Raw genomic sequence first — 13530 nt, 5'->3', positions numbered from 1 at the left:
TATTTGCTATTTTTTTCTTGATGACCTCCACCGATGCACCAAGTAGCTATGTCTATTATTCTGAAGGGTGTCATACACTGATATTATATTATAGGTGATACCAAACTTTTCTTTCAACCACACTTGTCACACACCGCCAGACTGAATTTGACTGTTGTTTCAAGGCACAAAGCCACATTGGGCTGAATGACTCAGACAGTAGTGTGCTGGCCTTCTGAACCCAAGTCTGGGGGTACTTGATGGTGCAGAAATACACCAATCTTGTGTTAGTAGAAAAACTATTCACCTAATGCGACCCCACCACCAAACCCAGTTCATATGTACAGCCGCATCCACTGAGTTTACTCCTAATTTTTAGCCTCTATCCCCTCATTCGGAGTAGTCTTCTGCACTTATTTTCACTTGTTTTCACCAGCAATCATTCTCACTACTTTGATGATGGTTTCTTCCAACTCATGATTAAGATATCCTGAGTACACCCAACTTTCACTCCTATTCAGTAAAGTCAATCTGAAAACAAACCGATGTGAAGTTGGTATAGTCTGGGAGCTGACTTCTCTCTTACGGAATACACTGATCAAAACTGGAAGCTCTGCATTAGCTTTGCAGCAACTTGATTTCCACCCTGAGAGAATAAACATCCTAAATACTTGAAAAGATCCACCTGTTCCAGTTTTGTAATCTCTACACGACATTTTCCACAAGTGTATGCCAGTGGATCAGTTCGTATCTCACCAGCCGCTGGCAGTGTGTACTTAATAAGAACAACAAATATTCAAACTGGTGTACAGCCAACATGGGCATACAACAAATATCTGTAGTGGGCACCCTATTTTTGTTTCTGTATATAAATGGCACAGCTTTTAGATCAAAACACTTAATACCCCTTATACACATAGGACTTTTAGATACATATACTGGTACATAGTAAACCTGAAAACCTACACTCAGAAGAATTGATGACCAAAGACATGTGGGCCAAAAATCACAGAATGAAACTGAACCCATCAAAATCCCAAGCAATAATTACTGGTTACCCTAAATTACTTTACATACTCAATCGAACAGTGTTACCATAGTTGTCCATTAGTGACACTCTCATACAGTATAGCCAAAACGTAAGGAATCTTGGTATTTGATGCACATCTGTCCTTGTTTTCCCACACTGTATCTGTGTGCCGATAAATGTACGGAATGCTACATTGTCTCAGAGAATTTTAACTCACTTCCCCTTTTAAACTAGAGAAAATTTACAATCTTTTCCCCTTTTAAACGAAAGGAAATTCTTGTTGAATCATTTGGATTACCTCATTTCAATTATTGCAATATAGTTTATAATAACCTAGGAATAGAATAGGGAAGGAAATTACAAAGTAATCAGAATGCTTGTGTGAGATAAATTTGCAGGCTTCATTACGCTGACCTTGTCACACCTTCCCTCATGCAGCTTGGGTGGTTTCATTTGCAAGAGTGCCGCACACTTCATACTTTTTGCATAATATTCTTTGACCTTCTCAACCAGCCTATCTCCATTATTGCATCAACCTCCCCTTCACAGCCTCTAACAAAAACACCCAATCCTACAGCACCGTGTGTTTATCCCTTCCTGTACACAGAATGACAATCTACGCTAAAACATTCACAGTTACTGCATCCTGACAATGGAATCTGCTACCAGTGGACGTCAGAAGCATGTCTAGCAACACAGCTATGTAGAAATACTAGGAAAATATAATGAATCATCTAGTTGTGATCTCAAAACTCCTATTTCCTCTTTATAATTATTTCCCTCTTCTTTTCACAGAACATTTTCCTTCTTCCTTCTCATCATCTCTAAACCGAAGGTAATATTTCAGTAACTTGAAATTTGTCTCTTTTTAACAATAGGAAATAAACATCAGTAATTAGTAAATCTACTACTCTCCCAGACATTTACATGAACTTGAATTTAATGTTCATATATTTTTTATGTATGTACAGTGTGTTTCCTGTGCATATGACATAATTCCATCTTAATATCACTAGGTTTGATTATTTTATTCGTAGGTACTATTACTTTTATCATTGTCGACATATTTCTTTTCTTCATCTTGTTATTTTTATTTGCATCATTTAAAAGTAGTTGTTATTAGTAAGAGGTAAGGTAAGGGTGTATTCTGCCTGAAGGTAGGTCCGAACCTCCGCAGAGGTGTGCCTGAGCCGGAGTTTACGTACGGTACGGTGGCCGGATCCTTTCCGCTCCTCCATTCCCTTATCCCCCACCAACAGCGCGAGGCAACCCATCCAAATCTTGACCATGCCCAATGTTGCTTAACTTCGGAGATCTCACAGGATCCGGTGTTTCAACAAAGCTACGACGTTGGCATTAGTAAGAGAATATTAGGATAATAAGTGTAAGAAAGGGAGTACATCCCTAACTTTGCTAGGATAAAAAAAATCATATCTTATTCAATCCTCTTTGGTTTCTTTCCTATTGACGTCATGTTAGTCTTGGAAAAGCTAATTTTCACTCACTGCTTCTCTTTTCTAGCTTCAATATTTTGATTGCAAGCTTTCAGGATAGTCTGCCATGAAGACCAAGTAATCAGCGTAGACCGAACTGCTTACTACATTTTCACTCAACTGAATCCTTCCCTGTCATTGTATGTCTTTCAATAAATTCTATAAAATAATCCAGATGTTTCCTGCAGGCTATTTAGTAGTCTGTGGATCACATAAAAATTAAAACACCTAAAACAACTATTTCATTCTTGTTCTTGGCCTACACCTATGCATTCTGCTCTAATATCACACACCCTATATATTCACATGTACAAGTTCAATCAATCACCACTGATCTGCATTTAAGGCTGCCGCTCAGGTGGTAGACTCCTAATCAGTTCTTTATCTAGTCTTTTCTCTATGCTTATCATCAATCCAAATCATACGCATGTTTCATGTACATAGTTTTGTGCCAGCCCTGTGATGTAGGGCTAGCATATCTGCCTCTTTTCTGGAGGCCCCAGGTTCAATTCCCAGCCAGACCAGGGATTTTTTACCTGGACCAGAGGGCTGATTCAAGGTCCACTCAACCTATGTGATTACAAATGAGGAGCTATCTGACGGTGAGTTGGTAGCCACCATCTAGAAAGCCAGGAATAATGGCCAAGAGAATTTGTAGCGCTGACCATGTGTTACCTCATACAGTAATCTGCAGGCCTTCAGGCTGAGCTGTGGTTGCTTGGTAGACCAAATGCCCCTGTGGACTGGTAGAACCAGAAAAAAAAATGTTTTATATAAATGTTATATAGATAATTGTAATAGATTTCATTTACCTAGAAATTAATTAATTTATGATTAGTACGGTATCTACTTTAAAGAAAAAATGAATTGACTTCATAGGTACAATATATACAGTAATATGAACAAAAATAGGAGCTTTGCCTGGACATTGTTTGCTTTCATGAATATTTTGAAATGTATTCATTTCAGGTCAAAATGTATGTATTAAAATGCATCATCATTAACTCTGAATCCTAGAAGAGACTTACCACTATAGGAACCTGTACAGCATGAAAGTCTCGAGTAGAGTTAGCATTGTCTCGAGCTTCGACATTGAATTTGAAGGGCAGCTGATTTGACTCCACTTTGTCAAACAACTTCTTGCTCTTGATGGTACCTGAATCTATAGTGAAGAAATCGGAACCTCTCTTGCTTGGAATGATTCTGTACACCACTTTCCCATACTTGCCACTGTCTTTATCTTCAGCCTGTAAAAAGATCAATTATTGCACATTTAAGTTATGAAGAACTTCTTACATGTCTCAGAAAACACATATTGATTTGTCTGTGAATGGTAACTTAGGTTATGAAATTACTTAAACTGACTGCCAATGCAGAAGCATACTCACAAATCAAACAAGTATGGTAATCTTATTCCAGTCACATGTGAAGTCAGTCTTCCATTAAACACCAAAGATTAGGAAAGTGACAATTGGCAAGGTCTTGTCACATACAGTACTTCCAGAGTTGACAATAAGTTAATTAAAATCCCAGGAGAAAATAGAGATCTTGGAGGAAACTTGTTACCATAAAGCCATGAACAGCCAAGTACCAAATTTGATTCGAAATACAAAGGTAAGAAGGAAACTTACAGGAATTTTATGTAGTGCAATGAATTCTCACTCTTTTATGTACAGTTTCTGTTATGTACATCATTGTCCCAACTTTCTTTCATTCTCTATGATTAGACAATATCTCTCAGGTCAATCAAGAACTTCCCATGTTATGTTTTTCTGATGTTGGAGTGAAAGAAAGTAAACACAGGACAATACAAATACATTTCACAAAGAAAGGAAACACTTTTTCAAAATTGTGGAGATTTATTGTGAAACAAGAATGTTACCTGATGATATGAGTGCAAGCATATAATTCTCTGAATTTGTGGAATAGAAGACAGCTGGTAAGTTTTAATGTAACCAAGCAACTGCTAATATTTCTTCTAAATAAGCAATGAATAATAATAATAATAATAATAATAATAATAATAATAGATACAGGGAATTATCGTAGAACGCAGAGGTAAGGAAGTGTGTGGGATGAATGGCTGGACAGGGGATCACTTAGAGCAAAAATTTACTTGAATAAAAATTGAAAATTTTATTTCTTTCTTCTTTTAAAACCCAAATAGAGTAATCAAATGATTTAACAAGAAGTAGTAGAAAAATTACTTGAGAATATTCACATTTAGCAATGAGCTTGTCAGCTCCAACAATACATTGGACTAGAAAGTCCTTAGAAGAACGTCGTGCTAAACACAGTGAGCTAATGAAGACAATGTGATCAAGCAAAAAAAAAAAAAAAAAAAAAAAAAAGAAAAGAAAAATGCCAGAATGTAAATTGAGGCTTATCGTGGTCCCTAGCTGGCCAATTAGCGAATAATAATAATAATAATAATAATAATAATAATAATAATAATAATAATAATAATGATGATGATGTAACATACATCCCACACCTACTTTAATGGTTTTTCAGAAATGCTGTCCTGCAGGAGTTTTTTTTACATGCCGGTAAATCTACCAACACAAGGCTGGTGTATTTCAGCACCTTCAAGTACCACCGAACTGAATCAGGATCCAACCCACCAACTTGAGCTCAGGAGATCAGTGCTCTACACTCTGAGGTACTCAGCCTGCCGTTTTTATTTATATTATATTAAAGAGTCAATAATTGTGAGATTAAAAAAGTATTGTGGTACAAAATTTGTTTTCACGGTGGTGTTCTTTAACCATCTATCTAAAAGTATTCAAGCAAGATTTTGCTATATATTTCCCCTGAGCTGTGTAATATGATTTATTTTAAAATGTGACATGTCCACAATTCAAAGAGTTGCATTTTCATGGTGCAAATATCTCCAGTTTAAATACTGGTATGTTCTTCAGTTTGAAAATCTGTAATTCATGTTTTCCTAATTCTCCTATTAATAACATTTAACAACCTAACTACAGTATTATTATCTTCAATAAATTGTATTTCATGGCAATATACTTCGTAATACCTATCACAATACAACTGTTTGTTCACCTTCTTTCCACTGGGTCCTATGGTTGGCACCAATATGGTTTAAGCCCAGTTTACAGCCAGATGCACCAGGCGAGTTGGCCGTGCGGTTAGGGGCGTGCGGCTGTGAGCTTGCATCTGGGAGATAGTGGATTCGAATCCCAATGTCGGCAGCCCTGAAGATGGTTTTCCTTGGTTTCCCATTTTCACACCAGGCAATGCTGGGGCTGTACCTTAATTAAGGCCATGGCCGCTTCTTTCCAACTCCTAGCCCTTTCCTATCCCATCATCGCCATAAAACCTATCTGTGTCGGTGCGACGTAAAGACACTAGCAAAAAAAAAAAAAAAAAAAGCCAGATGCCCTGCCTGATGCCAACCCTATGTGGACGGATTCACTACAGCGTGTTTCTGTGATGGATGATAGGGTGGTGTGTTGTATGTAAATGAAGATATATATTAAGACTATCACAAGCACCCAACATCCAAGCTAGAGGAATTAACCAAACATAGCTAAAATCCATGATCCAGCAGGGATTCAGACCTGGAGCCCTCTGAACTGCAGGCCACTATGCTGACCACTAAGCCAAGGATCTAGACCTTTATCTAAATCAATCTGACCAATAGTATATTATGCAATACCCTAATATGGCATTTATTAAGACACTAGTAAGTTTATGAAATGAGCATAAGTGAGTTTTATTGTTTCCATACCCTGAAGAGGTAAGGTGGGATACTTAGAGAGTGACATCCTCTCTCTGGCCAGGAGATGTGTGATGATGTGAGTTGCGGTGAAGGACAAAGGAGAATGGATTGCCTGTGACCTATAAATAGGAACTGTCCTGGCATTTACTTGGAAGTGAGAATGGGAAACCACAGAAAACCATCTCAGGACAGCCAATGGTGGGGTTTTAAACCATCCATCTCCCGAATACAGAGCTGTTAAACCATAGCCTCTCCATATAGTGGAGTTTATTTTTCAATTTTTGCATTCATTCCGTACCCTGAAGGGGTGCCGCGGGCCTCCTAGAGGGTGGTGCCCTCTCTCAGGCCAGGAGATATTTTGTTGTGATTTGAGGGGCAATGAAGTATGAGAAAGGAATATCTGTGACCTATGAATAGGAATTATCCTGGCATTTCCCTAGAAGTGAACATGGGAAACCACAGAAAACCATTCTCAGGACAGCCAACAGTGGGGCTTGAACCACTCCATAAACAGGAGCTACGAATACTTTCATAAAATCTAAAAAGAAACAATCTTTACAAGAAATACCTTGTACCAAGATGTACATCACTGAAATGAAAATACTGATATTCATGAAACACCTTTAATGGTTTTATCAGTAATTGCTAAATGATCCAGCATAATGAAATGTACACTGCCAGAAAGAAAGAAAAAGAAAAAACATGCCTGTGTTCAATGGCACCAGGGTATATATAATATGTACATACTGAGGGGTTGTTGTGTTAGTGATTCATTTGTCACGGACATCAGCGATCAGATGGCGCTCAGGAGGCCTGTCCATGCGCACTCTGTTCTGATTCTACATGCAGTAATTGTGCTGATATTAGAGGTCAACAGTGTTTGCAACATTCATTCTAGGGTATAACCATGCCTCACCAATGAGTACGTTCTCTTTTTTGGACAACTGCAGGCATTTGAACGAGGTTGCATTTTGAGCCTGCAGGAAGCTGGATGGACGTATCAGTGGATTGTTGCACATGTTGGGCACAATGTATCAGTAGTGTGTCGCTGCTTTCACCAGTGGTCTGCGGACTTTCCCACACCCATAGACCAGGCTCCAGATCTCCGTGTAGTACAGACGCGCGTCAAGATTGGCACATTGTACGAGCAGCGGTGACCGACCGAACATCCAGTTACGAAATCCGGTCACATGCTACACCTGCTGTGTCATCAAGGACCATTGGGAACCATCTGCTTGCAGCAGGATTATGATCATATGTATCTCTGGCCAGATTACCACTGACATCATGACGCAGCCAAGCACGGCTACTCTGGTGTCGTGAAAGAGTCGACTGGAGAGGGGAGTGGTGCTCTGTTGTCTTCAGTGGTGAGAGTAGATTCTGTCTGTATGCAAGTGATGGACATACACGTGTATGGCGTAAACCTGATGAGCGGCCTATTCCAGAGTGCATTCGCCCATAATAACCAGGTCCCACCCCAGGCTTCATGGTGTCGGGGGGGTCCATCAGTTACAACTCGCGGTCACAGATGGTGTTTCTGCAGGGTAACATAACCAGTGCCTGCTGCATTGCACAGGTTGTTGCCCCATGCTACAGCCACTTCTTCGACAAGAAGTTGATGTGATTTTTCAGCAAGATAATGCATGTCTACATACAGCTACTGCAACACAACGAGCTCTACATGCTGTACAACAACTGCCCTAGCCGGCAAGATCACCGGATCTCTCACCAATTGAACACATATGGGACATGATGAAGCGGGAACTTAGGCATCACCAGAGCCTGCAAGAAAGATTGCCAAATTGCATCAAAAGGTGCAAGATACTTGGCACTATTTATCGCAGGATGCCATTTGGCATCTTTACGATCATTTGCATGTGCGAATACATGCCTGCATTGCTGCCAGAGCAGGGTACACTTTGTATTAATGCAACTGTTTGGGCACACTTTACTGTGAGGTGTGGTTTATTTGGTCTGAATTTGTAATCATATACTCCTGCAATGATGAACTACCTGTTACATCGCTTGTGAATAAAATGACCTTGTACTTGAGAATGTTGCATATTTTTTTTCCCAGTAGTGTAGTTTGAAAAATATCCAGCTTCAAAGTTCGAAGGATGATGTTCTTGACTACTGCAACAAATGGCAGCCATGATATACCTTGGCCATGAGTGTTCCTGACTATTTAGTTCAATACATAGCCTGTATAGAACAGTGCTATAGTTTGAAGATTTTAACCTCAAAGCAAGGCTTGCTTAGGTAATGAACTCAATTTATTATAATATTTAAATTAATATGAACAGAGTTGATTTTATTATAAATGCAGTTCTTTGATTGTGCACTTTGTGAAATTTATCTGGGGAATGGTACCCAGCAGAGTGTTTATTTGAGTGCTATGACCGCTGCTTCCAAGGCTTGAGGATTGTTCTATGTATGATGTTGATCGATATTGGATATGGTTAGTTGGAAATCAATGGTTAGCATAACAACAGTACTGTAATGAATGGCAGTACTTTAATGTACATCATTAAGAGACAGTTACGTCACATGAAATTAGCAAATTATAGTGTGGTTGAACAAAAACATACAAATATAGCAAACAAGTAACCTACCTTTACTTGAAGAACAGATGTTCCAATTTTTGAATCCTTTGATATGGCTCCAAAATACTTCCCATGTGTAAGCTGATTGTCTGGTACAGGGAATATGAACTCTGGTTCATTATCATTCACATCAACGATTTGAATTTTAACCTGGAAGAGGATGGAAGAATATTATGGCTTATGTAACATCATTTTAGGCTTTCTTTATATATATGTGCCAGACTTATCAGTTTGTTGTTTATGCACATAAGTTCTACTTGTTAATGTTAATATCTGGTAAAGGAAATTCCTTAGGACTGCAGCTAAATAGGTAACATTTAGAAAATCTACACCCCAAAAATGAATAAACAACAACTTAAAGTTGTCTAGGACATATTATTCAACTTGAAATCTATCATGATTGGGCACCAAGTATGAAGCTTCTCTGACAGTAATTTATTTTTCCTGTTATGAACTCCAGAAGAGTGAGAAAGAAGGTGTAACATTACTCTTTAAACTAAATGAGGTGTAAGATAATACTCACAAGTGCTGTAGTCTTAGCTTGATTGATGAGTCCTGATAAAGTTTCTAATTTCAGTTTTAGTTGATATTCATGCTTCTTTTCATGATCCAGGTCACCTTTGGCTAGTTTCACATCACAATTCTTATCTTCAGTGATATTTACATAAAAAAGACCTGAAATGAAAATTACATACTATCACAGACATATTAAAAAAAAAAAAAATTCCCTCTTTCCATTTCTTATTTATAATGTAACCAAGTATATTTTCGGCTGGAGAAGGCAGGATGTGAAGGAAGGCAGGAGGATTAAAAATAGAGATACAACAGATTTACTACTGGTATGGATTTATTGTATCTCCTTATCCAATGGCTAATATTAGCAGATGACATTAGGGAAACTAAGTTCTAAACCTAGCTCTACCACAAACTTTACGCTAATTCAAAGGTCTGTAATTAAACAAATTTAGATAATAATTTAATGCGGCTGTTGCTAGCCTGGTGCAGCCCTTGTAAGGCAGATCATCTGATGAGGATGGACGGCATCAGCTGTGTATGCAGAACAGCACGTTATTATGGTGCACGAGTTGCAGGGATGTTGGGACAGTGCAAACTCTTAAATCTGAGCTAAAGGAATTAACTATTAAGATTTAAATCCCCAACCCAGCCAGGAATTCTAAGCAGGGGCCCTCTGAACCCAAAAGCCCATAAGTGAGCACTCAGCTAATTCATTTTCAAGACTGGTTGATTCAGTAAAGTGGTATTTGAAGGTGCTCAAATATGTCAGCTTTTTTTTCTGTAGTTTTAATGGCATGTAAAAGAACTTCTGCGGGACAAATTTACAGCACCTCAACACCTCCGCAAAACATAAAAATATTTGTAGTAGTAGTAGTAGTAGTAGTATTTTACATTTCAATTAAAAAGGAAAAGTTGAAATGTTCAGGTGGGAGAGGTTGAACCTGGTGAACACACCCTTGCATGCATCACTGAGAATACGGATTTGGTTATGTGACATATAAATGTAATTCCATACCTTCTTCATTGCCTTCAATTATTGTACATTTCAGAGGAATGATGTCTTGGTGAGCCCTGCTGTTCACTATAGCTAAAGTCTTGATGAGAGTATTAGCTGTCGCATTCTCCAGCACTTCTACAGTGTATGAGTCGTCAGCAAACCCGATGCCAGTGTCAGGAGCAACGGTCGCTACATGTCTCACGTAAACATGGAGTGATATCACAGACGACAAATGTGGCTCACCAAGGTCATAGGCTTTAACATCCACCTGAATATATTCAAAGATCATACATCAGAGTTATATGTGCAAACTTCACTATCTCAAAGTAGACATGCACAATCCAGGCTTTTCAAAATTTCATAGAAATAAACATCAGTTATTCTAAGTCCTAATATAAGTAAACTTAAAATCTACCAGGAATATTGAACATGAATTAATTATATCTTTGCAACATTCTGAAGGAAAACATAAGTTATGATATGCACAGGCTGTAGCATTTCTGTTATTGATTTACCAAGCAACTGGCAGAATTTGAATCTGTTATTCAAACACACTTATATCTTCATTGAGGGAAAATCTGCTGCAATATTCTTTTTTTTTGAACAAATGAATACAAAATATAGGCCCTGTAACAAATATGAAGTATTCTAGGATTTCTTGCTGTGAAATTAATATGAAGGGTCAATGACACTGATATTTGACGCCTTAAAACAGCATCTATCATCAAACTTGTTCAAACATATGTACTGATTCAGCGTAGATCGAGAAATAATCTTACCTCATATTCTGACTGAACCTCTTTCCTAAGATCATCTCGAACCTGGATAACTCCCGTGTCAGGATCAATCTGAAAGTATTTGGTAGCCTTTCCTCGTCCAACCAATTCATAGCGCACCTAAAATTGATAACATCATTGGGATAATTTAAAGAAAATAAACACTGTTAAATAATATTTATAATCAGATTAATCACCATAATATTTCATGTACGCTACCTTATTCCCTGGAGGAGTGCCATCTGAATCTGTGGCAATCAATGTTGTCACTGTTGTTCCAATAGGCACATCATCATCCAGAGTAACAGGACGAGGCACAGCAGTAAATACTGGAGGAATATCATTTCTATCCTGAAAATTCCAACGGTATATTGTCATAATGAAAATAATGACATAAGTTTATTAATGTACAGTACCTCTGATAAATAAATGCTAAACAAATTATCATGAATTAGTGATATCTATATATTATTGTGATCTTATTCTAAATATATTTTAATACTTTGAAGTAACTCAATGCTGTTGGCCACTGACATTTTAGTGACATTTTTAAAGATGGGAGAGAGAGCAACGATGATGGCATCAGATACTGCTACAGTAAAATAAATGAATCATTGTGTATGAAATTATCTATGGGCAAACTGTCTTCAAGGGAAAAATAGCTTATCTTATTATCATCCACTCTGTGACTATGTAAAAGAAAAGTACAAATTTGACTACTTGGAGATTGAAACAATAACTAAACTTACTGCAGACACCTTCAGATAATTTGTACTTAGTCCCAACTATTAGCAGGATGTAATAGTACAGAGAATGAGAGTTTCTCTCAGCACTGTTTGCATAAGACCAATGAAAACACTAATGAACCATTTGTAGAAATTTCACCTAAAGACATTATCATTACTTATTTTCAATGAATATTTGAATTTTCATTTCTAGTATGGATGTGTTAATTATAAATATCTTCACAAGTGACTAGCAGGTTGTACCTATCGGTAATAATTAACAAAAGCAGCTATCCCTATAGGAATGTTTCCAGATCAAACTAGCAGCCATAATAACTCTATGTTATCAGAAGGATTGTCAATTTACCTCCTTACTCTGTGCAGAAAGGATTTCCAGTTCTCAGAAAAAATTTACCAGTAATTGCAATAATCTTTGAATTATTGTACAGAATTTGAAAACATGTATTTTGGATAATTATCTTAGCAGGAAATATAAAGCTTCTTTAAATGCCTGTCGTCCAAAGGCACCTCTCAAGTGCATTATACTCTCCCGGCTCAATGTGTTAATCCAGATCATAGTACATCGTTCCTAACAGAGCAGCTCCATCACATCCATAACAAATCCACCAAGGTACAGTCACCCGGAAAGAGAACTTCACAGACATTCACTTTATGTCATTTGCATTTTTTTAAATGTAGTATTCATGTTTTGTCAGACAGTTACAATAATATTTTAGCAAACTCAAAGTGAGAAAAACATTACTTTATACTGCACTGAACAGTAGCTCTGTACTTGAGAGACAGGAGGGTTCAAATCCCCCATCGGCCATGCCTGAAATGGTTTTTCATGGTCTTCCATGGCTTCCCATTTAAACTACAGGCAAATGCTGGGATGGTACCTCCCTGAAGGTCACACCCCCTTCCTTTACCTTCCCAGCCCATACAATTACACCTAGAGGTAACACTCTAACACAATGGTACATGTAGCTCATCTCCATAGGGTGTACCAGGAAAAGCAGCTACAAAACTGGCGACCCAAACATATCCTCAGACATATACTTTAAAAAAAAAGCTTTATACTGCCTTGCTTTCTTGTAACAAATACCCTGTCTACAACAAACAATACAATCAATAATAACATTGCAATTACTGGCCCGGCCTCTTTACATGTCCATATGAACTGATTCAGACATTCTCATTCTAGGAAAGAGTCACAGCCACTAAGGGGTACGGCCACAAAGCCCATTTGAATTCGCCCGCGAAGCGATCTGATTGGCTAACTTCAGCAGCTGATAAAGTGACAATGGTGTGAGATACCAAATTATATTTTCAAATTATTTATCAGTATCACCAACCTTCTAAAGCTCATATACCCAGTTCACATTGTTTCCGACTATCCTGTATAAATAAAAAGCATAAAGGTCACATAATACTGCCCTGTGGGATTCCCCTCTTAATCATTTCAGGCACAGATAATGCTTCACCTACTCTAATTTCTAGAAATACAGCCATCCATTCAGTCATTCTTCTTTCTAGTCCAATTGCACTCATATTTGTCAGCAGTCACCCATGATCTACCCCATCAAAAACCTTAGATAGGTCAATCGCAATAATTGTGTCATGAATGCAAAAGGGTTGAAAGACGATAACTATTTGAAAAATAAAAGGA

At 37.8% G+C, this 13530-nt stretch overlaps 1 protein-coding gene across 6 annotated transcripts in view; it reads right to left on the bottom strand.

Moving 5' to 3' along the window:
* Cad99C (cadherin-99C) overlaps positions 1-13530 on the bottom strand; it is a 529236-nt gene that overhangs the window by 22924 nt on the left and 492782 nt on the right. For all 6 annotated transcript variants that reach the window (XM_068225294.1, XM_068225295.1, XM_068225298.1 and 3 more), the window contains 6 exons: positions 11356-11487; positions 11140-11256; positions 10379-10628; positions 9371-9522; positions 8857-8997; positions 3531-3749 (listed from right to left, as the gene is read on the bottom strand). In XM_068225294.1, coding sequence (XP_068081395.1) covers positions 3531-3749; positions 8857-8997; positions 9371-9522; positions 10379-10628; positions 11140-11256; positions 11356-11487 — 1011 coding nt within the window. The remainder of the gene's footprint in view (positions 1-3530; positions 3750-8856; positions 8998-9370; positions 9523-10378; positions 10629-11139; positions 11257-11355; positions 11488-13530) is intronic.

This window comes from Anabrus simplex, chromosome 1 (assembly GCF_040414725.1).
Source record: "Anabrus simplex isolate iqAnaSimp1 chromosome 1, ASM4041472v1, whole genome shotgun sequence".
NCBI classification, from domain to species: domain Eukaryota; kingdom Metazoa; phylum Arthropoda; class Insecta; order Orthoptera; family Tettigoniidae; genus Anabrus; species Anabrus simplex.
This window is presented reverse-complemented; position numbering and strand designations above follow the sequence as displayed.